Source organism: Pseudophryne corroboree, chromosome 8 (assembly GCF_028390025.1).
Source record: "Pseudophryne corroboree isolate aPseCor3 chromosome 8, aPseCor3.hap2, whole genome shotgun sequence".
Classification (NCBI taxonomy): Eukaryota; Metazoa; Chordata; class Amphibia; order Anura; family Myobatrachidae; genus Pseudophryne; species Pseudophryne corroboree.
Genome location: NC_086451.1, coordinates 435,602,910 through 435,630,844, shown reverse-complemented (window position 1 = coordinate 435,630,844; position 27,935 = coordinate 435,602,910). Strand labels below are relative to the sequence as shown.

Genomic DNA, 27,935 nt, shown 5'->3' with positions numbered 1-27,935 from the left:
AATGCTTGCGGTGGACTTTATTCAGAAACGTTACCAGTTATGATTTTAAGATTACCGATACAGTGGGAGAACAGGGAAAGAAAGGAGGAAGAAAAGGAGGAAAATAAAATAAAATCACAATGCTTAGTCATTTATCCTTAATTTAACGATCATAAGATTCAGTGCATGTACAGAAGGCGGCCATTATAACCGTAGAACCGGCTAGCCATAGTGCTTAATGTTCTAACCTCAAGTTATATGTAGAGCAATTCCTATAGGCATATAGTCCATCCTAGACAAAGTGGAGGCAATTTTGTGGGATACACAAGTATGCAGCCTATTTATTTAACATGACCTTTGTACCTCCTGACAATACGACATCACTAGTTCCTAGCAAACCGATAGGCAGCAGTCTTGTGAATACCTCTCCAGCCTACAAGAGGGTTGCTTGTACCACATGCAGGCCTAAGGTCAACTTTAAAGCTCCAACTGCATGTAGATTTGGCTTACTGGTTCGAGATTGCTACATTATTGTCCCCAGCCTTGCACAAAATATTGGCATTCTTTCAAAGGGGTGACCATAAGCAAAGATTTCTAGTATTCTCTTAAATGAACTGTAAAAATATATTCTTGTCCAATATATATTAAAAAGGAAAAAAAAAAAGAATTTGAGATCCCAGATTTGAGTAGAAAGATTAGAGACTGGTCTTTGCTGCAAATTTGTCCAACTGCTAAAGTTCTGTACATTTGTATGATGAAACACAGAAGAAAAGTCATGAACCGGGTTAAATAATGAAGGGAATTGACAGGTACAGTAACGTCCCTACAGTGCATGTTTAAAAACCCGTGTAGACACATTTTACAGCCTTTAGTCTAATGCATTAAATGGTTGCAAATGTACCTCCTGCTACAACTGAGACGGGCTGAAACTCTTAATACATGGGTTCAAGAAAAAGGAGGGTGAAGAGATAGTTGGGTCAAGGAGCAGTGGAAGGTGAGATTAAAAGAAAGTTGACTATTCACAAGCCTGGTCACGTGCAGCCGCAGTGGAAGTCTGTGTCCTGCAGGGAGGTCAGGCTGCGCCCAATGCACACAACATGGTACCAGGAATCACAGCGGTCACACTGCACCCAGCTGACCGTGTCTTCCTGAGGAAGGCAGCAAGATCGATAGGCACAAGGTTCCGCACTTGACACAGTCTGGGACACCACCAAAGGAGGGGCAGGGTTCTTTCTGGGACGACCACGAGGCTTCCTGTAAAACAAATGAAAAATACACTTGGGAACCATACAATGTGCATAGGGAATAGGCCAACACCACAAAACATTAAGGCATAAGAGAATCATTACGGCTACACAGGAGGTAACGTTTAGGCAAACAAAACATCACCTGCCAAACTCCATCTGTTGTGCAGCTCTCTGCTCATCTTCCTTCCGCCTCCCCCTTTTTCTTTTCCTTTTATCTTCCTCTTCCTCCTCCCTCTCCTCTTCATCTTCCTCCAGTTCACAGAGAACCTTGTGCTGAGCTTTCCTACGACTGCTCCTTCTCTCCAGGCCCGTACGGGAAGGTAATGGAAGGTCTGGAGTTGGCGGTTTGGATAACTCAACAGTTCCACCCACCAGCCCACCGCTGTTCATCCTTTCACGCTTCATCTTGCTAATGCTACCGATGGAGTTCAAGATAACCGTGGCCCCAGTTGTGTAGTGAGGAGATCCTCCGCGTTCCATGCCCAGGCTTTGTGTGCCCAGCACTGGGGTGAAGCAGGGAAATGTATTCTTAACACGTGGTGAGGTGATGGCAGAGAAGTCCAGCGGTCGTACACGAACACGTTGGAATAGGAAGAAGGTGTCAGGAGAGGAGGATGAAGAGGGTCTTTCTTGGAAGCGAAGAAGGTCTCCATCGGATAACTCTAACCGCTGACCCCGTTGCAGGTGGACATCATTGATGTAAATGCCTGGTGGGGAAACAAATGAGTTCTAGCATATATTCAACATTGGATACATAAGTGCAACTGAGAAATGGTGAACTATGCAGAAATGTACAGCTAGAACTGATAAAAAAAAAATAAGAATTTACTTACCGATAATTCTATTTCTCGGAGTCCGTAGTGGATGCTGGGGTTCCTGAAAGGACCATGGGGAATAGCGGCTCCGCAGGAGACAGGGCACAAAAAGTAAAGCTTTAGGATCAGGTGGTGTGCACTGGCTCCTCCCCCTATGACCCTCCTCCAAGCCTCAGTTAGGATACTGTGCCCGGACGAGCGTACACAATAAGGAAGGATTTATGAATCCCGGGTAAGACTCATACCAGCCACACCAATCACACTGTACAACCTGTGATCTGAACCCAGTTAACAGTATGATAACAGCGGAGCATCTGAAAGATGGCTCACAACAATAATAACCCGATTTTTGTAACTATGTACAAGTATTGCAGATAATCCGCACTTGGGATGGGCGCCCAGCATCCACTACGGACTCCGAGAAATAGAATTATCGGTAAGTAAATTCTTATTTTCTCTATCGTCCTAGTGGATGCTGGGGTTCCTGAAAGGACCATGGGGATTATACCAAAGCTCCCAAACGGGCGGGAGAGTGCGGATGACTCTGCAGCACCGAATGAGAGAACTCCAGGTCCTCCTTAGCCAGGTTATCAAATTTGTAGGATTTTACAAACGTGTTTGCCCCTGACTAAATAGCCGCTCGGCAAAGTTGTAAAGCCGAGACCCCTCGGGCAGCCGCCCAAGATGAGCCCACCTTCCTTGTGGAATGGGCATTTACATATTTTGGCTGTGGCAGGCCTGCCACAGAATGTGCAAGCTGAATTGTATTACACATCCAACTAGCAAAAGTCTGCTTAGAAGCAAGAGCACCCAGTTTGTTGGGTGCATACAGGATAACAGCAAGTCAGTTTTCCTGACTCCAGCCGTCCTGGAACCTATATTTTCAGGGCCCTGACCACATCTAGCAACTTGGAGTCCTCCAAGTCCCTAGTAGGCGCAAGACACCACAATAAGCTGGTTCAGGTGAAACACTGACACCACCTTAGGGAGAGAACTGGGGACGAGTCCGCAGCTCTGCCCTGTCCGAATGGACAAACAGATATGGGCTTTTTCGAGAAAAAAACCACCAATTTGACACTCGCCTGGTCCAGGCCAGGTCCAAGAGCATGTTCACTTTTCATGTGAGATGTTTCAAATCCACAGATTTGACTGGTTTTAAACCAATGTGTTTTGAGGAATCCCAGAACTACGTTGAGATCCCACAGTGCCACTGGAGGCACAAAAGGGGGTTGTATATGCAATACTCCCTTGACAAACTTCTGGACTTCAGGAACTGAAGCCAATTCTTTCTGGAAGAAAAATCGACAGGGCCGAAATTTGAACCTTAATGGACCCCAATTTGAGGCCCATAGACACTCCTGTTTGCAAGAAATGCAGGAATCGACCGAGTTGAAATTTCTTCGTGGGGCCTTCCTGGCCTCACACCACGCAACATATTTTCGCCACATGTGGTGATAATGTTGTGCGGTCACCTCCTTTCTGGCTTTGACCAGGGTAGGAATGACCTCTTCCTGAATGCCTTTTCCCTTAGGATCCGGCGTTCCACCGCCATGCCGTCAAACGCAGCTGCGGTAAGTCTTGGAACAGACATGGTACTTGCTGAAACAAGTCCCTTCTTAGCGGCAGAGGCCATAAGTCCTCTGTGAGCATCTCTTGAAGTTCCGGGTACCAAGTCCTTCTTGGCCAATCCGGAGCCATGAGTATAGTTCTTACTCCTCTACGTCTTATAATTCTCAGTACCTTAGGTATGAAAAGCAGAGGATGGAACACATACACCGACTGGTACACCCACGGTGTTACCAGAACGTCCACAGCTATTGCCTGAGGGTCTCTTAACCTGGCGCAATACCTGTCCCGTTTTTTGTTCAGACGGGACGCCATCATGTCCACCTTTGGTAATTCCCAACGGTTTACAATTATGTGGAAAACTTCCCCATGAAGTTCCCACTCTGCCGGGTGGAGGTCGTGCCTACTGAGGAAGTCTGCTTCCCAGTTTCCATTCCCGGAATGAAACACTGCTGACAGTGCTATCACATGATTTTCCGCCCAGCGAAAAGTCCTTGCAGTTTTTGCCACTGCCCTCCTGCTTCTTGTGCCGCCCTGTCTATTTACGTGGGCGACTGCCGTGATGTTTTTCCCACTGGATCAATACCGGCTGACCTTGAAGCAGAGGTCTTGCTAAGCTTAGAGCATTATAAATTTACCCTTAGCTATATTTATGTGGAGAAAAGTCTCCAGACTTGATCACACTCCCTGGAAATTTTTTCCTTGTGTGACTGCTCCCCAGCCTCTCGGGCTGGCCTCCGTGGTCACCAACATCCAAAACTGAATGCCGAATCTGCGGCCCTCTAGAAGATGAGCACTCTGTAACCACCACAGGAGAGACACCCTTGTCCTTGGATATAGGGTTATCCGCTGATGCATCTGAAGATGCGATCCGGACCATTTGTCCAGCAGATCCCACTGAAAAGTTCTTGCATGAAATCTGCCGACTGGAATTGCTTCGAAGGAAGTCACCATTTTTTTACCATGGCCCTTGTGCAATGATGCACTGATTTTAGGAGGTTCCTGACTAGCTCGGATAACTCCCTGGCTTTCTCTTCCGGGAGAAACACCTTTTTCTGGACTGTGTCCAGAATCATCCCTAAGCACAGGAGACTTGTTGTCGGGATCAGCTGCGATTTTGGAATATTTAGAATCCACCCCTGCTGTTGTAACAGTATCCGAGATAGTGCTACTCCGACCTCCAACTGTTCCCTGGACTTTGCCCTTATCAGGAGATCGTCCAAGTAAGGGATAATTAAGACGCCTTTTCTTCGAAGAAGAACCATCATTTCGGCCATTACCTTGGTAAAGACCCGGGGTGCCGTGGACAATCCAAACGGCAGCGTCTGAAACTGATAGTGACAGTTCTGTACCACGAACCTGAGGTACCCTTAGTGATAAGGGCAAATTTGGGACATGGAGGTAAGCATCCCTGATGTCTCGGGACACCATATAGTCCCCTTCTTCCCGGTTCGTTATCACTGCTCTGAGTGACTCCATCTTGATTTGAACCTTTGTAAGTGTTCAAATTTTTTAAGATTTAGAATAGGTCTCACCTAGCCTTCTGGCTTCAGTACCACAATATAGTGTGGAATAATACCCCTTTTCTTGTTGTAGGAGGGGTAATTTAATTATCACCTGCTGGGAATACAGCTCGTGAATTTTTTCCCATACTGCCTCCTTGTCGGAGGGAGACCTTGGTAAAGCAGACTTCAGGAGCCTGCGCAGGGGAAACGTCTCGACATTCCAATCTGTACCCCTGGGATACTACTTGTAGGATCCAGGGGTCCTGTACGGTCTCAGCGTCATGCTGAGAGCTTGTCAGAAGCGGTGGAACGCTTCTGTTCCTGGGAATGGGCTGCCTGCTGCAGTCTTCTTCCCTTTCCTCTATCCCTGGGCAGATATGACTCTTATAGGGACGAAAGGACTGAAGCTGAAAAGACGGTGTCTTTTTCTGCAGAGATGTGACTTAGGGTAAAAAACGGTGGATTTTCCAGCAGTTGCCGTGGCCACCAGGTCCGATGGACCGACCCCAAATAACTCCTCTTCCTTTATACGGCAATACACCTTTGTGCCGTTTGGAATCTGCATCACCTGACCACTGTCGTGTCCATAAACATCTTCTGGCAGATATGGACATCGCACTTACTCTTGATGCCAGAGTGCAAATATCCCTCTGTGCATCTCGCATATATAGAAATACATCCTTTAAATGCTCTATAGTCAATAAAATACTGTCCCTGTCAAGGGTATCAATATTTTTAGTCAGGGAATCCGACCAAGCCACCCCAGCTCTGCACATCCAGGCTGAGGCGATCGCTGGTCGCAGTATAACACCAGTATGTGTGTATATACTTTTTATGATATTTTCCAGCCTCCTGTCAGCTGGCTCCTTGAGGACGGCCCTATCTATAGACGGTACCGCCACTTGTTCTGATAAGCGTGTGAGCGCCTTATCCACCCTAAGGGGTGTTTCCCAACGCGCCCTAACTTCTGGCGGGAAAGGGTATACCGCCCATATTTTCTATCGGGGGGAACCCACGCATCATCACACACTTCATTTAATTTATCTGATTCAGGAAAAACTACGGTAGTTTTTTCACATCCCACATAATACCCTCTTTTGTGGTACTTGTAGTATCAGAAATATGTAACACCTCCTTCATTGCCCTTAACGTGTGGCCCTAATAAGGAATACGTTTGTTTATTCACCGTCGACACTGGATTCAGTGTCCCTGTCTGTGTGTGTCGACCGACTAAAGTAAACGGGCGTTTTAAAACCCCTGACGGTGTTTTTGAGACGTCTGGACCGGTACTAATTGTTTGTCGGCCGTCTCATGTCGTCAACCGACCTTGCCGCGTGTTGACATTATCACGTAATTCCCTAAATAAGCCATCCATTCCGATGTCGACTCCCTAGAGAGTGACATCACCATTACAGGCAATTGCTCCGCCTCCTCACCAACATCGTCCTCATACATGTCGACACACACGTACCGACACACAGCACACACACAGGGAATGCTCTGATAGAGGACAGGACCTACTAGCCCTTTGGAGAGACAGAGGGAGAGTTTGTCAGCACACACCAAAAACGCTATAATTATATAGGGACAACCTTATATAAGTGTTTTCCCTTATAACATCTTTTTTATATATTTCTAACGCCAAATTAGTGCCCCCCCTCTCTGTTTTAACCCTGTTTCTGTAGTGCAGTGCAGGGGAGAGCCTGGGAGCCTTCCCTCCAGCCTTTCTGTGAGGGAAAATGGCGCTGTGTGCTGAGGAGATAGGCCCCGCCCCTTTTTCGGCGGCCTCGTCTCCCGCTCTTAACGGATTCTGGCAGGGGTTAAATATCTCCATATAGCCCCCGGAGGCTATATGTGAGGTATTTTTAGCCAAAAATAGGTTTTCATTGCCTCCCAGGGCGCCCCCCTTCCAGCGCCCTGCACCCTCAGTGACTGCCGTGTGAAGTGTGCTGAGAGGAAATGGCGCACAGCTGCAGTGCTGTGCGCTACCTTAAGAAGACTGAGGAGTCTTCATGCCGCCGATTCTGGACCTCTTCTTGTTTCAGCATCTGCAAGCGGGCCGGCGGCGAGGCTCCGGTGACCATCCAGGCTGTACCTGTGATCGTCCCTCTGGAGCTAATGTCCAGTAGCCAAAGAAGCCAATCCATCCTGCACGCAGGTGAGTTCACTTCTTCTCCCCTAAGTCCCTCGTTGCAGTGATCCTGTTGCCAGCAGGACTCACTGTAAAATAAAAAACCTAAGCTAAACTTTTCTAAGCAGCTCTTTAGGAGAGCCACCTAGATTGCACCCTTCTCGGCCGGGCACAAAAATCTAACTGAGGCTTGGAGGAGGGTCATAGGGGGAGGAGCCAGTGCACACCACCTGATCCTAAAGCTTTACTTTTTGTGCCCTGTCTCCTGCGGAGCCGCTATTCCCCATGGTCCTTTCAGGAACCCCAGCATCCACTAGGACGATAGAGAAATAAAAAAAATTAAGATTAAAGTAGCAACAAAATCTCAGATATCCAAAATATAATAGGATTTTGGTACTTACCGATAAATCCTTTTCTCCTTGTCCGTAGAGTATGCTGGGGACTCCAGGACCATGGGGTATAGACGGGATCCGCAGGAGCTTGGGCACATTGAAAAGATTTAAACTGGGTGTGAACTGGCTCCTCCCTCTATGCCCCTCCTCCAGACCTCAGTTATAGGAACTGTGCCTAGGAGAGACAGACATTTTCGAGGAAAGGATCTTTGTGTAAACTAAGGGCTACAAACATACCAGCCCACACCAAACATACCGTACAACCGGAGTAACAGTAAACCAGATAACAGCATGAATTAACAACAGCAACAAGCTGAAAACCAGAAATACACAACCCGTGTATAAACCAAGTTAACCAACAAGAATACATTGCCAGTAACAGTCCGCACTGGGATGGGCGCCCAGCATCCTCTACGGACTAGGAGACGAGGATTTATCGGTAAGTACCAAAATCCTATTTTCTCTTACGTCCTAGAGGATGCTGGGGACTCCAAAAGGACCATGGGGTTTATACCAAAGCTCCAGACCGGGCGGGAGAGTGCGGACGACTCTGCAGCACCGACTGAGCAAACGCAAGGTCCTCATCAGCCAGGGTATCAAACTTACAGAACTTCGCAAAAGTGTTTGCACCTGACCAGGTGGCCGCTCGGCAAAGCTGTAAAGCAGAGGCCTCGGGCAGCCGCCCAAGAGGAGCCCTCTTTTCTGGTAGAATGGGCTTTTACTGACTTCAGCACGGGTAGCCCGGCCATAGAATGAGCCTGCTGAATCGTACTACAAATCCAGCGTGCAATAGTCTGTTTTGAAGCAGGATGACCAATCTTGTTAGAAGCATACAGGACAAACAGCGCCTCAGTTTTCCTGGCAACAGCCGTTCTGGCGACGTAGATCTTCAAAGCTCTCACCACATCCAGAGACTTTGGAACCGCCACAGCATCCGTAGCCACCGGCACCACAATAGGTTGGTTAATGTGAAACGAAGACACCACCTTCGGCAAAAATTGTTGACGAGTCCGCAATTCTGCCCTATCTGAATGAAAAATCAAGTACGGGCTCTTATGAGATAAGGCCGCCAACTCAGACACCCGCCTGGCAGACGCCAGCGCCAACAGCATGACTACCTTCCAAGTGAGAGACTTCAACTCAACCTTACGCAAAGGTTCAAACCAGGAAGACATGAGAAACTGTAAGACCACCTCAAGATCCCATGGAGCCACAGGAGGCACAAACGGAGGATTGATATGCAACACTCCCTTCACAAAAGTCTGAACCTCTGGGAGGACAGCTAATTCCTTTTGAAAGAAGACAGACAAAGCCGAAATCTGCAATTTGATGGAGCCTAATTTCAGGCCTGCATCTACACCTGCCTGCAAAAAGTGGAGAAAACGACCCAAGTGAAATTCTTCCGCAGGAGCCATTTTAGTCTCACACCAGGAAACATACTATCTCCAAATACGGTGATAACGTTTTGCCGTAACCTCCTTCCTAGCCTTAATGAGAGTGGGAATGATTTCCCCGGGAATACCCTTACGAGCTAAGATCTGGCGCTCAACTTCCATGCCGTCAAACGCAGCCGCGGTAAGTCTGGAAACATGCATGGACCCTGCAACAACAGGTCCTCTCTTAGAGGAAGCGGCCAAGGATCTTCCACCAGTAACTCCTGAAGATCTGGGTACCAGGCCCTTCTTGGCCAATCTGGAACGACGAGAATCGCCTGAACCCTTGCTCGTCGAATGATCCCTAGTACCTTTGGAATGAGAGGAATTGGAGGGAACACATACACCGACTGGAACACCCACAGAGACACCAGGGCGTCCACTGCACTGGTTTAGGGGTCCCTTGACCTGGAACAATACCTCAGGAGCTTCTTGTTGAGACGAGACGCCATCATGTCGATTAACGGAACTCCCCAACGCTTTGTCACCTCTGCAAATACCTCTTGGTGAAGAGCCCACTCTCCGGGATGGAGATCGTGTCTGCTGAGGAAATCTGCTTCCCAGCTGTCCACTCCCGGTAGGAAGACTGCTGACAGGGCGCTCACGTGTTGTTCCACCCAGCGAAGGATTCTTGTGGCCTCCACCATTGCCGCTCTGCTCCTTGTTTCGCCTTGACGGTTTATATGTGCCACCGCTGTGATGTTGTCTGACTGTACCAGGACAGGTCGACCCTGAAGAAGGTTTCTTGCTTGTAGCAGGCCGTTGTAAATAGCTCTTAACTCGAGAACATTTATGTGGAGACACGCTTCCTGGAGCGATCATCATCCCTGTTTCTTCCTTGGGTGACTGCACCCCAGCCCCGGAGACTTGCATCTGTTGTCAGAAGTACCCAGTCCAGGATACCGAACCGGCGACCTTCTAGGATGTGAGAACTTTGCAGCCACCACAGGAGAGAAATTCTGGCTCTGGGAGATAGACTTATCTTCCGGTGCATGTGCAGGTGAGACCCGGACCATTTGCCCAGCAAATCCCACTGAAACACCCGGGCATGAAACCTGCCAAACGGAATGGCTTCGTACGCCGCAACCATTTCCCCCAGAACCCGAGGACAGTGATGGATGGACACACTCTTCGGCCGCAGAAGTTCCCTGACCATCGACTGCAGTTCTAGAGCTTTTTCTTCTGGAAGAAATACTCTTTGTAACTCCGTGTGCAGAATCATGCCCAGAAAAGACAGCCGAGTGGCCGGAATCAACTGAGATTTCGGCAAATTTAGCATCCACCGTGCTGCCGGAGCACCAGCAATACCAAATTCACACTCCTCAGCAAGCGTTCCTTGGACCTCGCCTTTATCATGAAATCGTGCAAGTACGGGATAATTGTAACCCCTTGCCTGCGAAGGAGAACCATCATTTCTGCCATGACCTTGGTGAAAATCCTCGGGGCCGTGGAAAGCCCAAACGGCAACGTCTGAAATTGGTAATGAGAATCCTGTACCGCAAACCTTAGGAAAGCTTGATGCGGAGGATAAATCGGGACGTGTAAGTAGGCATCCTTTATGTCCAGACGCCATAAAATCCCCCCTTCTAGGCTGGCAATCACCGCTCGCAGAGATTCCATCTTGAACTTGAAAACTTTCAAATATGGATTGAGGGACTTTAGGTTCAGAATCGGTCTGACCGAACCGTCCGGTTTCGGCACCACAAAAAAGCGCGAGTAGAACCCCTCCCCCCGTTGAGACGGGGGAACGGGAACAATGACCCTCTGAAGACACAACTTTTGTATTACTGCCAGCACGACCTCCCTGTCCGGAAGAGACACTGGCAGGGTCGACATGAAAAACCGGCGAGGGGGCGTCTCCTGAAACTCCAGCCTGTAGCCCTGAGATACAATCTCTAGAACCCACGGATCCAAGTCCGATTGGACCCAGACCCGACTGAAGAACTGCAGACGGCCCCCCACCGGTACGGACTCTCCCAGGGAAGCTCCAGCGTCATGCAGTGGACTTGGTAGCGGCAGGGGCGGACTTCTGGTCCTGGGCGCCTGACACTGCAGGCGACTTCTTTCCCCTTCCTCTACCTTTTGAATCGAGAAAGGATGAACCTTTTCCTCGCCTGTATTTATTTGGACGAAAGGACTGCATCTGCTGATGTGGTGGCTTTTTGTGTTGTGTGGGAACATAGGGAAGAAAAGACGACTTACCTGCCGTCGCGGTAGAAACCAGGTCCGCCAAGCCTTTTCCAAACAGGACATTACCTTTGAAGGGTAACGCTTCCATAGCTCTCTTTGAATCGGCATCAGCATTCCATTGATGGATCCACAGTGCCCTCCTGGCCGAAATCGATATGGCATTGGCTCTTGACATCAACATCCCTCGCCGCATCCTTCAGGTAATCTGCAGCGTCCTTGATATAACCAAGAGTCAAAAGAACAGTATCTTTATCAAGGGTATCCATATCAGCAGCTAAATTCTCATCCCATTTAGCAATAGCACTACTCACCCATACCGACGCCACAGCAGGTCTGAGCAATGCACCCGTATTAGTGAAAATGGACTTCAGAGACGTCTCCAGCTTGCGATCCGCCGGATCCTTGAGAGCTGCCGTGTCAGGAGACGGAAGCGCCACCTTCTTAGACAAACGAGATAAAGCTTTATCAACATTAGGAGACGCCTCCCATTTTCCCCTATCAATAGATGGAAAAGGATACGCCATGTAAATCCTCTTGGGAATCTGCCACCTCTTGTCCGGCGACTCCCAAGCCTTTTCACAAAGAGTATTCATCTCATGAGAGGGGGGAAACTGCACCTCAGGTTTTTTCTCTTTAAACAAGCAAATCCTTGTTTCCTGTACGGCAGGTTCCTCAGAAATGCGTAACACATCTTTTATAGCCACAATCATGTACTGAATACTCTTAACTAATCTTGGATGTAAAGGAGCCTCAGTGAAGTAGACATCGGACTCAGAATCCATGTCGGTATCAGTATCTACCACTTGAGTAAACGCCCGCTTTATCGACCCCGAAGGGGTCTGTACCTGCGACAAAGCATCCTCCATGGATTTTTTTCCACACCTGTGTCTGTGATTCAGCTTTATCTAATCTCTTTGATAAAGAAGTCACATTAGAATTAATCGTATTCAACAGTGCAAGCAAGTCAGGTGTCGACAGAGCCAACTCCAGACCCGGATCTGCCCCCCCCCCCCCCCAATAACCTCCTCCGGCGAATAACATTCAGCCTCAGACATGTCGACACCTAATATCGACCCGACACACACATACAATGCCTCAGCCAGGGTACAGGCTCAAAAGGAAGCCTGGATAGAGAGAGTATGCCAGCTCACACCCCAGCGCCCATATATCCCACCAACGAAAATATATGTACCAGTGCTGCCCAATAATACCAATTATGCACCAGCTACTGTATGTCCCCCCCCCCACCCCGATAAGCTCCCCGTTACTTTAATGGAGCTTGTGGAGGTCCCAGACCAGCATCTCCTGCATGCATGTGAGGAGAAAATGGCGCCTGTGAGCCGCGCGGCTAAGCTCCGCCCCCTCACGGGGCGCTTCAGCCAGCCAAATTCAAAATCACGAAAATGCCGGCGGGGGTCCCGAAAAAGGCACCGAACAAGCATCTGCCTGCCCAAGAAAACTCAGTAACATGCTGCCCAGGGCGCCTCCCCCCCAGCACCCTGTGAGTGCTGGAGGAAGTGTGTGTGTGGGAGCATGTAGCGCAGCGTTAACGCTGCACTGTACCCGATTACTGAAGTCTTATGCCGTCCTGAAGTCTTCTGTTCTTCTCATACTCACCCGACTTCTGTCTTCTGTGAGGGGGGTGACGGCGTGGCTCCGGGAACGAGCAGCTAGGCGCACCAAGTGATCGAACCCTCTGGAGCTAATGGTGTCCAGTAGCCGAGAAGCAGAGCCCTTAAACTAAGAAGAAGTAGGTCTGCTCCTCTCCCCTCACTCCCACGATGCAGGGAGCCTGTAGCCAGCAGGTCTCCCTGAAAATAACAAACCTAACAAAGTCTTTCAGAGAAACTCAGGAGAGCTCCCCTAGTGAGTGTCCAGTCAGTCCTGGGCACAAAGTCTAACTGAAGTCTGGAGGAGGGGCATAGAGGGAGGAGCCAGTTCACACCCAGTTTAAGTCTTTTCAGTGTGCCCAAGCTCCTGCAGATCCCGTCTATACCCCATGGTCCTTTTGGAGTCCCCAGCATCTGCAGGACGTAAGAGAAAATCCAGTTATGTTTTAAAGAATGATTTTAAGAATGTGTGACACGCATCAGGCGGTCTGAAAGCGGTATGAGACCACAAATAATTTGTATGAAAGTCCGATACTTTGACGACGTATAACGAGAACTAAAAAAGCTACAGATAAACGTATTAAAAACATACATTTTGGGCAATTATGACTGACAGAGGAGCGACAAGAAAAGGATAAAGAGAGCAGATGGTTTATAGGTACCCAAGAGGAAAAAATAAGATTTTACTCACCGGTAAATCTATTTCTCGTAGTCCGTAGTGGATGCTGGGAACTCCGTAAGGACCATGGGGAATAGCGGCTCCGCAGGAGACTGGGCACAACTAAAGAAAGCTTTAGGACTACCTGGTGTGCACTGGCTCCTCCCTCTATGACCCTCCTCCAGACCTCAGTTAGGATACTGTGCCCGGAAGAGCTGACACAATAAGGAAAGGATTTTGAATCCCGGGTAAGACTCATACCAGCCACACCAATCACACCGTATAACTCGTGTTACTATACCCAGTTAACAGTATGAAATATAACTGAGCCTCTCAACAGATGGCTCAACAATAACCCTTTAGTTAAACAATAACTATATACAAGTATTGCAGACAATCCGCACTTGGGACGGGCGCCCAGCATCCACTACGGACTACGAGAAATAGATTTACCGGTGAGTAAAATCTTATTTTCTCTGACGTCCTAGTGGATGCTGGGAACTCCGTAAGGACCATGGGGATTATACCAAAGCTCCCAAATGGGCGGGAGAGTGCGGATGACTCTGCAGCACCGAAAGAGCGAACTCTAGGTCCTCCTCAGCCAGGGTATCAAACTTGTAGAATTTAGCAAATGTGTTTGACCCCGACCAAGTAGCTGCTCGGCAAAGTTGTAAAGCAGAGACCCCTCGGGCAGCCGCCCAAGAAGAGCCCACCTTCCTCGTGGAATGGGCTTTTACAGATTTAGGATGCGGCAGTCCAGCCGCAGAACGTGCAAGTTGAATCGTGCTACAGATCCAGCGAGCAATAGTCTGCTTTGAAGCAGGCGCACCCAACTTGTTGGGCGCATGCAGGATAAATAGCGAGTCAGTCTTTCTGACTCCAGCTGTCCTGGAAACATAGATTTTTAGGGCCCGGACTACGTCCAGCAACTTGGAGTCCTCCAAGTCACGAGTAGCCGCAGGCACCACAATAGGCTGGTTCAAATGAAACGCTGAAACCACCTTTGGGAGAAATTGGGGACGAGTCCTCAATTCCGCCCTATCCATATGGAAAATCAGATAAGGGCTTTTACAAGACAAAGCCGCCAATTCTGACACACGCCTGGCCGAAGCCAAGGCCAACAGCATGACCACTTTCCACGCGAGATATTTTAGTTCCACGGTTTTAAGTGGCTCAAACCAATGCGACTTTAGGAAATCCAACACCACGTTGAGATCCCAAGGTGCCACTGGGGGCACAAAAGGGGGCTGAATATGCAGCACTCCCTTAACAAATGTCTGAACTTCAAGTAGTGAAGCCAGTTCTTTTTGGAAGAAAATCGATCGAGCCGAAATCTGGACCTTAATGGAACCCAATTTTAGGCCCATAGTCACCCCTGATTGTAGGAAGTGCAGAAATCGACCTAGCTGAAATTCCTCCGTTGGGGCCTTCCTGGCCTCACACCACGCAACATATTTCCGCCATATGCGGTGATAATGGTTTGCGGTCACTTCTTTCCTAGCTTTAATAAGCGTAGGGATAACTTCCTCCGGAATGCCCTTTTCCTGCAGGATCCGGTGTTCAACCGCCATGCCGTCAAACGCAGCCGCGGTAAGTCTTGGAACAGACAGGGCCACTGCTGCAGCAGGTCCTGTCTGAGCGGCAGAGGCCATGGGTCCTCTGAGATCATTTCTTGAAGTTCTGGGTACCAAGCTTTTCTTGGCCAATCCGGAACAATGAGTATAGTTCTTACTCCTCTCCTTCTTATTAGTCTCAGTACCTTGGGTATGAGGGGCAGAGGAGGGAACACGTACACCGACCGGTACACCCACGGTGTTACCAGAGCGTCCACAGCTATCGCCTGAGGGTCCCTTGACCTGGCGCAATATCTTTTTAGCTTTTTGTTGAGGCGGGACGCCATCATGTCCACCTGTGGCCTTTCCCACCGGTGTACAATCATTTGGAAGACTTCTGGATGAAGTCCCCACTCTCCTGGGTGGAGGTAGTGTCTGCTGAGAAAGTCTGCTTCCCAGTTGTCCACTCCGGGAATGAACACTGCTGACAGTGCTAACACATGATTTTCCGCCCATCGGAGAATCCTTGTGGCTTCTGCCATTGCCATCCTGCTTCTTGTGCCGCCCTGTCGGTTTACATGGGCGACCGACGTGATGTTGTCTGACTGGATCAGCACCGGCTGGTGTTGAAGCAGGGGTCTTGCCTGACTTAGGGCATTGTAAATGGCCCTTAGTTCTAGAATATTTATGTGTAGGGAAGTCTCCTGACTTGTCCAGTCCCTGGAAGTTTCTTCCCTGTGTGACTGCCCCCCAACCTCGAAGGCTGGCATCCGTGGTCACCAGGATCCAGTCCTGTATGCCGAATCTGCGGCCCTCTAGAAGATGAGCACTCTGCAGCCACCACAACAGCGACACCCTGGTCCTTGGAGACAGGGTTATCAGCCGATGCATCTGAAGATGCGATCCGGACCACTTGTCCAACAGATCCCACTGAAAGATCCTTGCATGGAACCTTCCGAATGGAATTGCTTCGTAAGAAGCCACCATCTTTCCCAGGACTCGCGTGCAGTGGTGCACAGACACCCGTTTTGATTTTAGGAGGTCTCTGACTAGAGATGACAACTCCTTGGCCTTCTCCTCCGGGAGAAACACTTTTTTCTGTTCTGTGTCCAGAACCATCCCCAGGAACAGTAGACGCGTTGTAGGAAACAGCTGCGACTTTGGAATATTCAGGATCCAGCCGTGCTGTTGTAGCACTTCCCGAGCTAGTGCTACACCGATCAACAACTGTTCCCTGGACCTCGCCTTTATAAGGAGATCGTCCAAGTACGGGATAATTAAAACTCCCTTTCTCCGAAGGAGTATCATCATTTCGGCCATTACCTTGGTAAATACCCTCGGTGCCGTGGACAGACCAAACGGCAACGTCTGGAATTGGTAAGGACAGTCCTGTACCACAAATCTGAGGTACTCCTGGTGAGGAGGGTAAATGGGGACATGCAGGTAAGCATCCTTGATGTCCAGTGATACCATGGAATCCACCTCGTCCAGGCTTGCAATCACCGCCCTGAGCGATTCCATCTTGAACTTGAACCTTCTTATATAAGTGTTCAAGGATTTTAAATTCAAAATAGGTCTCACCGAACCGTCCGGTTTCGGTACCACAAACATTGTGGAATAGTAACCCCGTCCTTGTTGAAGGAGAGGTACCTTGATTATCACCTGCTGAGAATACAGCTTGTGAATCGCCTCCAGCACTGCCTCCCTGTCCGGGGGAGCTGTCGGCAAGGCAGATTTGAGGAAACGGCGAGGGGGAGACGTCTCGAATTCCAGCTTGTACCCCTGAGATACTACTTGTAGAATCCAGGGATCCACCCGTGAGCGAGCCCACTGGTCGCTGAAGTTCTTGAGACGGGCCCCCACCGTACCTGGCTCCGCCTGTGGAGCCCCAGCGTCATGCGGTGGACTTAGAGGAAGCGGGGGAGGACTTTTGTTCCTGGGAACTGGCTGTATGTTGCAGCTTTTTCCCTCTACCTCTGGGCAGAAAGGACGCGCTTCTAACCCGCTTGCCTTTCTGGGGCCGAAAGGACTGTACCTGATAATACGGTGCTTTCTTTGGCTGTGAGGGAACATGGGGTAAAAATGCTGACTTCCCAGCTGTCGCTGTGGAAACGAGGTCCGAGACACCATATCCAAACAACTCCTCACCCTTGTAAGGCAATACTTCCATGTGCCTTTTAGAATCTGCATCTCCTGTCCACTGCCGAGTCCACAATCCTCTCCTGGCAGAAATGGACATTGCGTTTATTTTAGATGCCAGCCGGCAAATATCCCTCTGTGCATCTCTCATGTACAAGACAGCGTCTTTAATATGCTCTACGGTTAGCAATATAGTGTCCCTGTCTAGGGTATCAATGTTTTCCGACAGGGAATCTGACCACGCAGCTGCAGCACTGCACATCCATGCTGAAGCAATAGCCGGTCTCAGTATAATACCTGAGTGTGTATATACAGACTTCAGGATAGCCTCCTGCTTTCTATCTGCAGGCTCCTTTAGGGCGGCCGTGTCAGGAAACGGTAGTGCCACCTTTTTTGACAGACGTGTGAGCGCTTTATCCACCCTAGGGGATGTCTCCCAACGTGACCTGTCCTCTGGCGGGAAAGGGTACGCCATTAGTAACCTTTTAGAAATTACCAGTTTCTTATCGGGGGAAGCCCACGCTTCTTCACACACTTCATTTAATTCATCAGATGGGGGAAAAACCACTGGTAGTTTTTTCTCCCCAAACATAATACCCTTTTTTGTGGTACCTGGGGTAATATCAGAAATATGCAACACATTTTTCATTGCCGTAATCATGTAACGGGTGGCTATATTGGAATGTACACTAGTCTCATCATCGTCGACACTGGAGTCAGTATCCGTGTCGACATCTGTGTCTGCCATCTGAGGTAGCGGGCGTTTTAAAGCCCCCGATGGCTTTAGAGACGTCTGGGCAGGCACAGGCTGAGAAGCCGGCTGTCCCACATCTGCTATGTCGTCAAACCTTTTATGTAAGGAGTCGACACTGTCCACATAACCATCCACTCAGGTGTCGACCCCGCAGGGGGTGACATCACATTTATCGGCACCTGCTCCGCCTCCACATAAGCCTCATCAAACATGTCGACACAGCCGTACCGACACACCGCACACACACAGGGAATGCTCTGACTGAGGACAGGACCCCACAAAGCCCTTTGGGGAGACAGAGAGAGTATGCCAGCACACACCAACAGCGCTATATAACAGGGATTAACACTATAACTGAGTGATTTTTCCCAATAGCTGCTTGTATACACAATATTGTGCCTAAAATTAGTGCCCCCCCTCTCTTTTTTACCCTATGTAGTCTGGAAACTGCAGGGGAGAGCCTGGGAGCGATCCTTCCAGCGGAGCTGTGAGGGAAAATGGCGCCAGTGTGCTGAGGGAGATAGCCCCGCCCCTTTTTCGGCTGACTTCTCCCGCTTTATTCTATGTATATCTGGCAGGGGTATTTTACACACATATATAGTCTCTATGACTATATTATGTGTTATTTGCCAGCCAAGGTACTCAATATTGCAGCCCAGGACGCCCCCCCCCCCTGGCGCCCTGCACCCATCAGTGACCGGAGTGTGAGGTGAGCATGGGAAGCAATGGCGCACAGCTGCAGTGCTGTGCGCTACCTTGATGAAGACCGAAGTCTTCTGCCGCCGATTTCCAGGACCCTCTTCTTGCTTCTGGCTCTGTAAGGGGGACGACGGCGCGGCTCCGGGACCGGACGACAGAGGCTGGGCCTGTGTTCGATCCCTCTGGAGCTAATGGTGTCCAGTAGCCTAGAAGCCCAAGCTAGCTGCAAGCAGGTAGGTTCGCTTCTCTCCCCTTAGTCCCTCGTAGCAGTGAGTCTGTTGCCAGCAGATCTCACTGAAAATAAAAAACCTAAAATAAACTCTCTCTCTCTCTCTCTCTCTCTCTCTAAGAGCTCAGGAGAGCCCCTAGTGTGCATCCAGCTCAGCCGGGCACAAAATTCTAACTGAGGTCTGGAGGAGGGTCAGAGGGAGGAGCCAGTGCACACCAGGTAGTCATAAAGCTTTCTTTAGTTGTGCCCAGTCTCCTGCGGAGCAGCTATTCCCCATGGTCCTTACGGAGTTCCCAGCATCCACTAGGACGTCAGAGAAAATAAGATTTTACTCACCGGTAAATCTATTTCTCGTAGTCCGTAGTGGATGCTGGGGACTCCGTAAGGACCATGGGGAATAGACGGGCTTCGCAGGAGACAGGGCACTTTAAGAAAGAATTTGGATACTGGTGTGCTCTGGCTCCTCCCTCTATGTCCCTCCTCCAGACCTCCGTTAAAGAAACTGTGCCCGGAAGAGCTGACAGTACAAGGAAAGGATTTTGGAATCCAGTGCAAGACTCATACCAGCCACACCAATCACACCGTATAACTTGTGATAAACTTACCCAGTTAACAGTATGAACAACAATAGAGCATCAGATCCATCCTGATGCAACTATAACATAACCCTTATGTAAGCAATAACTATATACAAGCATTGCAGAAGAAGTCCGCACTTGGGACGGGCGCCCAGCATCCACTACGGACTACGAGAAATAGATTTACCGGTAAGTAAAATCTTATTTTCTTTAACGTCCTAGTGGATGCTGGGGACTCCGTAAGGACCATGGGGATTATACCAAAGCTCCCAAACGGGCGGGAGAGTGCGGATGACTCTGCAGCACCGAATGGGCAAACTCAAGGTCCTCCTCAGCCAGGGTATCAAACTTGTATAACTTTGCAAATGTGTTTGAACCCGACCAAGTAGCAGCTCGGCAAAGCTGTAATGCCGAGACCCCTCGGGCAGCCGCCCAAGAAGAGCCCACCGTTCTTGTGGAATGGGCTTTCACTGATTTAGGATGCGGCAACCCAGCCGCAGAATGAGCCTGCTGAATCGTGCCACAGATCCAGCGAGCAATAGTTTGCTTTGAAGCAGGAGCACCCAGCTTGTTGGATGCATACAGGACAAACAGCGAGTCAGTCTTCCTGACTCCAGCCGTTCTGGTCACAAATCTTCAAAGCCCGGACTACGTCAAGCAACTTGGAATCCTCCAAGTCACCAGTAGCCGCAGGCACCACAATAGGTTGGTTCAAATGAAAGGATGACACCACCTTTGGCAGAAATTGCGGACGAGTCCGCAATTCTGCCCTATCCATATGGAAAACCAGATAGGGGCTTTTACATGACAAAGCCGCCAATTCTGACACTCCTAGCCGAAGCTAAGGCCAACAGCATGACCACTTTCCACGTGAGATATTTTAGCTCCACGGACTTAAGTGGCTCAAACCAGTGGGATTTCAGGAAACTCAACACCACGTTAAGATCCCAAGGTGCCACTGGTGGCACAAAAGGGGGCTGAATATGCAGCACTCCCTTAACAAACGTCTGAACCTCAGGCAGTGAAGCCAGTTCTTTTTGGAAGAAAATGGATAGGGCCGAAATCTGGACCTTTATGGACCCTAATTTCAGGCCCATAGTCACTCCTGACTGTAGGAAGTGCAGGAATCGACCCAGCTGGAATTCCTCTGTAGGGGCCTTCCTGGCCTCACACCAAGCAACATATTTTCGCCATATACGGTGATAATGCTTTGCTGTCACATCCTTCCTAGCCTTTATCAGCGTAGGAATAACTTCATCCGGAATGCCTTTTTCCGCTAGGATCCGGCGTTCAACCGCCATGCCGTTAAACGCAGCCGCGGTAAGTCTTGGAGCAGACAGGGCCCTTGTTGTAACAGGTCCAGTCTGAGAGGCAGAGGCCACGGGTCCTCTGTGAGCATTTCTTGCAATTCCGGGTACCAAGTCCTTCTTGGCCTATCCGGAACAATGAGTATTGTTCTCACTCCTCTTTTTCTTACAATTCTCAGCACCTTTGGTATGAGAGGAAGAGGAGGAAACACATAGACCGACTGGAACACCCACGGTGTTACTAGTGCGTCCACAGCTATCGCCTGAGGGTCCCTTGACCTGGCGCAATATCTTTTTAGCTTTTTGTTGAGACGGGACGCCATCATGTCCACCTGTGGCAGTTCCCGTCGATTTGCAATCTGCGTGAAGACTTCTTGATGAAGTCCCCACTCTCCCGGGTGGAGGTCGTGCCTGCTGAGGAAGTCTGCTTCCCAGTTGTCCACTCCCGGAATAAACACTGCTGACAGTGCTATTACGTGATTCTCCGCCCAACGAAGAATCCTGGTGGCTTCTGCCATTGCCACCCTGCTTCTTGTGCCGCCCTGGCGGTTCACATGGGCCACTGCCGTGATGTTGTCTGACTGAATCAGCACTGGTTGGTTCCGAAGCAGAGGCTCCGCTTGACTCAGGGCGTTGTATATGGCCCTTAGTTCCAGGATATTGATGTGCAGACAAGTCTCCTGACTTGACCACAGCCCCTGGAAGTTTCTTCCTTGAGTGACTGCCCCCCATCCTCGGAGGCTTGCATCCGTGGTCACCAGGACCCAGTCCTGTATGCCAAACCTACGGCCCTCGAGGAGGTGAGGACTTTGCAGCCACCACAGAAGAGACACCCTGGCCCTGGGGGACAGGGTGATCAGCCAATGCATCTGAAGATGCGATCCGGACCACTTGTCCAACAGATCCCACTGAAAGATCCTCACATGGAACCTGCCGAAGGGAATGGCTTCGTATGACGCCACCATCTTTCCCAGGACTCGCGTGCAGTGATGCACCGATACCTGTTTTGGTTTTAGGAGGCCTCTGACCAGAGTCACGAGCTCCTGAGCCTTCTCCTCCGGGAGAAACACCTTTTTCTGGTTTGTGTCCAGAATCATGCCCAGGAAGGGAAGACGCGTCGTAGGAATCAGCTGTGACTTTGGAATATTCAGAATCCAGCCGTGCTGTTGCAACACTTCCTGAGAGAGTGCTACGCTGATCAGCAACCGCTCCCTGGACTTCACCTTTATGAGGAGATCGTCCAAGTATGGGATAATCGTAAACCCTTGCTTCCGAAGGAGCACCATCATTTCCGCCATCACCTTGGTAAATATTCTCGGTGCCGTGGACAGGCCAAACGGCAACATCTGGAATTGGTAATGACAGTCCTGTACCACAAACCTGAGGTACTCCTGATGAGGTGGAAAAATGGGGACATGCAAGTACGCATCCTTGATGTCCAGAGACACCATAAAATCCCCCTCTTCCAGGCTTGCAATGACCGCTCTGAGCGATTCCATTTTGAACTTGAATCTTTTCAGATAAATGTTCAGGGATTTTAAATTCAATATGGGTCTGACCGAACCGTCCGGTTTCGGTACCACAAACATTGTGGAATAGTATCCTCTTCCTTGTTGAAGGAGGGGAACCTTTACCACCACCTGCTGGAGATATAACTTGTGAATTGCCGCTAACACTACTTCACTTTCTATGGGGGAAGCTGGCAGGGCCGATTTGAGGTAACGGTGTGGGGGCATCACTTCGAATTCCAACTTGTATCCCTGAGACACAATCTGTATAGCCCAGGGATCCACCTGTGAGCGAACCCACTGGTGGCTGAAATTTCGGAGATGCGCCCCCACCGCTCCTGGCTCCTGTGGAGCCCCAGCGTAATGCGGTGGATTTAGTGGAAGCCGGGGAGGACTTCTGTTCCTGGGAACTAGCTGAATAGTGCAGCTTCTTTCCTCTACCCCTGCCTCTGGCCAGAAAGGACGCACCTCTGACCTTCTTGCTTCTCTGTGATCGAAAGGACTGCATTTGGTAATACGGTGCTTTCTTAGGCTGTGAGGGAATATATGGCAAAAGTTTGACTTCCCAGCCGTAGCTGTGGAAACTAGGTCCGAGAGACCGTCCCCAAACAATTCCTCACCCTTGTAAGGTAACACCTCCATGTGCTTTTTGGAGTCGGCATCACCTGTCCATTGCCGAGTCCACAGGACCCTTCTGGCAGAAATTGACATTGCATTTATTCTAGAGCCCAGTAGGCAAATGTCCCTCTGGGCATCCCTCATCTATAGGACAGCGTCTTTTATATGCCCCAGGGTCAGTAAAATGGTATCCTTGTCTAAGGTATCCATTTCCTCAGACAGATTATCTGTCCATGCTGCTACAGCACTACACATCCAGGCCGACGCAATAGCCGGCCTCAGTATAGTACCCGAGTGTGCATAAACAGACTTCAGGATACTTTCCTGCTTCCTATCTGCAGCATCCTTTAGGGCGGCCGTATCCTGTGACAGCAGGGCCCCCTTTTTAGATAGGCGTGTCAGAGCTTTATCTACCCTAGGGGAGGATTCCCAGCGCATCCTGTCCATTGGCGGGAAAGGGTACGCCATAAGTAACCTTTTGGAAATCAGCACTTTCTTATCGGGGGGAATCCCATGCTTTTTCACATAATTCATTTAACTCATGTGAAGGGGGAAAAGTCACCTCTTGCTTTTTCTCCCCATACATATACACCCTTTTGTCAGGGACAGGGTTTCCTCCGATATGTGCAATACATCCTTCATTGCTATAATCATGTATAGGATGGCTTTAGTCATTTTAGGCTGCAACTTTGCCTCATCGTCATCGACACTGGAGTCAGAATCCGTGTCGACATCTGTGTCAACCAACTGGGATAGTGGGCGCTTTTGAGACCCCGACGGCCTCTGAGCTGCAGAATCAGACACGGGTTGAGACCCTGACTGATTATCCAACCTTTTATGCAAGGAGCTTACGTCATCATTTAACACCTTCCACATATCCATCCAATCAGGTGTCGGCGCCGACACCACAGTCACTTGCACTTGTTCTGCCTCCACGTAACCGTCCTCGTCAAACATGTCGACACAAACGTACCGACACACCGCACACACAGGGAATGCTCTGAGGACAGGACCCCACAAGGCCTTTTCGGGAGACAGAGAGAGAGAGTATGCCAGCACACACCCCAGCGCTATATAACCCAGGGATTACACAGTAACTTAGTGTTTACCCAGTAGCTGCTGTTTATGATAATTTGCGCCTAAATTTATGTGCCCCCCCTCTTTTTACCCTTTTTCCACCTTGATACTGCAGGGGAGAGCCTGGGGAGCTTCCTCTCAGCGGAGCTGTGAAAAGAAAATGGCTCTGGTTAGTGCTGAGGAAGAAGGCCCCGCCCCCTCAGCGGCAGGCTTCTGTCCCGGGTCTGTGTAATAAAATGGCGGGGGCTCGTACATATATACAGTGCCCAGCTGTATATATGTGTCTTTTTGCCAAGAGGTATCCTAATTGCTGCCCAGGGCCCCCCCCTGCGCCCTACAGTGACCGGAGTGTGTGGGCGCAATGGCGCACAGCTGCAGTGCTGTGCGCTACCTCATGTGAAGACAGGAGTCTTCTGCCGCCGATTTCGATGTCTTCTTGCTTCTGCCGGCTTCTGACTTCTAGCTCTGCGAGGGGGACGGCGGCGCAGCTCCGGGAACGGACGACAAGGTCAGGTCCTGTGTTCGATCCCTCTGGAGCTAATGGTGTCCAGTAGCCTAAGAAGCGCAACCTAGCCGCAGTTAGTAGATTTGCTTCTCTCCCCTCAGTCCCACGTAGCAGAGAGTCTGTTGCCAGCAGAAGCTCTCTGAAAATAAAAAAAAAACCTAACTAAAATACTTTCTTATTAGCAAGCTCAGGAGAGCTCACTAAAAGCACCCAGCTCTGGCCGGGTACAGATTTTAACTGAGGTCTGGAGGAGGGGCATAGAGGGAGGAGCCAGTGCACACCAGGTAGTACTAAATCTTTCTTTAGAGTGCCCAGTCTCCTGCGGAGCCCGTCTATTCCCCATGGTCCTTACGGAGTACCCAGCATCCACTAGGACGTTAGAGAAAGGGCCAGATAAGTTCAGAACCAAAATATGGAGTGGACTAATCGCCTTTAACAAGAGACAGGTGAAGAGAGAACGGATGAGCAAGTCAAGAGACGGAGGAATAAAGAAAATACCTAGCAAGGTGACGAGCAATGGGCAAAACGAAGGATGAGGAAAATACGGTAAATTGTTCAAGTACAACACTGCAATGAATGGGTGAATGGAAAAAACAATTAGCTGCAATAGATGGCAGAAAAATTGTCAAGAATAAGGAACAAAGACCTAGAAACAAAAAAAAAAAACATGAAGAACAGGTAAAGGTTTGACACACAAGAGAATTAAAAAAGAAAACCGAGAAGTAGGGGGATGTGCATCAGAAGCCTGCCACTGAATGGCTGCAATACGATGGCTGCTACCCATTGCATCATAACCATACAATGGAATAACCACTGAGGGCAACACTGAGCACATGTGCAGAACCAGGTAGCGCTTTGCACATGTGCACTGAGGGCCTGATTCAGAAATGGACGCAACTGCTGTACGGAAACACGCAAATGCAGCAGGTGGTGTCGTGTAAATAGACGCCTCCTGCATGCTTGTGTGATCCGATGCTGCACCGAATCACTTCCATGAACACAAGCCATCTAAGTAACAGGTTACGCAGGATGGCTGTGCTGCTCAGACTGCAGAGGTCAGGAAATGCGCATCCGGAGACAGATGCTGGCCTCGCCACTGTGCCCCCCCATCTTAGGCAACGGTGGCCAGCTCCACCCACATCGAAATGTCAGCTGCCTGTCAATAAGGCTACAGATGGACATTGCTTCCATCGATGTTTTCGTTGCGATGGCAGTGGTTTTACCATTTAATGGCAGCATTCCAATGTTTTCCACCATCAAATGGTAAACATTTTATGGTTTGCGATGGTCCCGCCCACAGATACATCCCTGGCTGGCCACCCTGAAGAGGTTTTGTGCATGCGCTAGAGGGTTAAGCATGCGCAAACGGGGCTTTTTTTGTGAATGCGCAAATCATATGAGTTACCATTACATTGAAAGTCGATGACAGAAGCCCAGCCATCATTTGATTGTGGTCTTCCGATGTCCATCCCCAACTAATGGGCCCTACACACCTGCCGATTGACAGGCGAGGTGCCCGACGGTCAACGAACGCCCCAGCGGCGAGGGTGGTGACTGGGGGGGGGGGACGACCGTCACCGGCCCCATAGACCTGCATGCTAATATGGATGAGATTGGCCATATTGGCCTGCATGTTTAAACGAGCCAGCACCAACAATGAACGAGCGCGGGGCCACGCATCATTCATTGTTGGGGCATACACACTGAAAGATATGAACGATATCTCATTCATTAATGAACGAGATTGTTCATATCTTTCAGTGTAATCGCTAAAGGGCCCTACACACTGGCAGATCTCACTATACTATATGAACGTTCTTGTTCATTAATGAACGAAAACGCGTTCATATCGTTTAGTGTGTAGGCACCAGTGATGAACGATGCGGGGCCCCGCGCTCGTTAATCGTTGGTGCCCCATCGCTTATGCATGTAGGCCAACATGGACGAGATTGTCCATATTAGTATGCATTGCTATGGAGCCAGGTGATGGGGGGAGTGAAGAAACTTCAGCTCGGCGGAGGGTCGCCCAGTCTGTAGGGCCCTTTAGTGCGTAGGGCCCATAAGGCTCGGGGGAACTGTGTGCAATCACACAGGCCTCATTCTAGATATGTACAGAACCGGTCCCACGCATGCACCACACTATCAGATATGCAAGTAAACCATCGGGTTTATGTTCATCCCCGACTCAGGCCCTGAATTAACTGTCAGCCATCGCATGGGCACTGGATGCAGCAACCGATGGCTTGCAACCATAGCAAGACCCCTATTTGGTGGGAAAATTACTGCCATCATATCGGGGACACATCGCCATCCGATGTCCATCCTTAGAGATGATCAATAGGGGACGTAAGTTCAAGGATGACCAATTAGGTGAATGAAATGAATTAAAATAAGTTTGCAGACAAAATAAACAGAAAACAAATATATACGTAAAATAAATGGACAAAGACAGAAATATTATTAGAATAGTCACCAGAACTGGAGCAGCTCTCCAAGTTGACCCGCCAGTCTCCAGTGGGCTCTCGCTCAGCATGGATCTGTGCCTGGACTACAGGTTTCCCAGGTAAGGGAACATCACATAGGTCGTGCCGGGCTCCTAGCCGATAGATGCACCGCGGAGAGTCTGGCAGGAAGGTGTACAGGTCTTGAGAGGGTGGGCTTTGCGCGTTGGCGAGTGTTCCGAGGTCGGAGCCCATACGAAGCAGCTGGAAACAGGGCTGCACCTGGGTCAGGGAAACCCCTGACCCTACCATGGCAGCTGTTTTTCGCCACAGGACAACTGCTTTCCCACTGAGCCAGCAATCTTACCCACTAAGCCAACTGTCTCACCCACCAATCTTACCCACTGGACCAGCTGCCTTACCCACCCAGGCATCAATCTACTCACTAAGCCTGGGTTACCTTTGCCCACTGAGCCAGCTAACAAACCCACCAAGCCAGCAGTTTTACACTTAGCCACTAAGCCAGTTGCCTTACTCACCAAAGGTAACTACTGAGCAGGTGGATTTGATGCCCCAATCTTACCCACTAAGCCAGCTGTCTTTTCCACGAAACCTTACCCACTGAGCCAGCTGCCCATTAACTGGAGGTGTCTGCCTACAAGCCTCCCCCTAGGTGGGGTGCAGGTTAATCAGAAAGCATAGGGTGACCTCTCACTGTCACCACTGTTAGAAGCCCGAATGTGGGACTGGAACGGCAGCTGGTGCCGCTTACGTCACTGACCTACCAAACCCACTCCCCCCCCCAGTGCGGGATAAGCCCCTCTCCCGGTATTAGTGGCTTCCACGTTCTTGGATTTCACCCGGGGGGGAGGGAGCCACTGGCGGTGACGGCGCGGTGCTCACTGACAGGCGCCCGGAGGTGACTACTGGCGGCGGGAAACCAGAAAGGAAGGAAGCGCGCCTTTGAAACTTGGCGCGTTTTCCCGGACTGAGACACGCCC

The 27,935-nt window shown here is 49.8% G+C and overlaps 1 protein-coding gene across 1 annotated transcript; it reads right to left on the bottom strand.

Annotated features, from left to right (window-relative positions):
• TCF19 (transcription factor 19) lies at window positions 1–27,895 on the bottom strand. Its single transcript, XM_063938037.1, has 3 exons — window positions 26,967–27,895; window positions 1,369–1,933; window positions 1–1,233 (listed from the first exon to the last, which is right to left on the bottom strand). The coding sequence occupies exons 1-3, from the start codon at window positions 27,244–27,246 to the stop codon at window positions 1,011–1,013; spliced, it is 1,068 nt and encodes a 355-aa protein (XP_063794107.1). The 5' UTR covers window positions 27,247–27,895; the 3' UTR covers window positions 1–1,010.
• Between the last annotated feature and the right edge of the window lie 40 nt (window positions 27,896–27,935).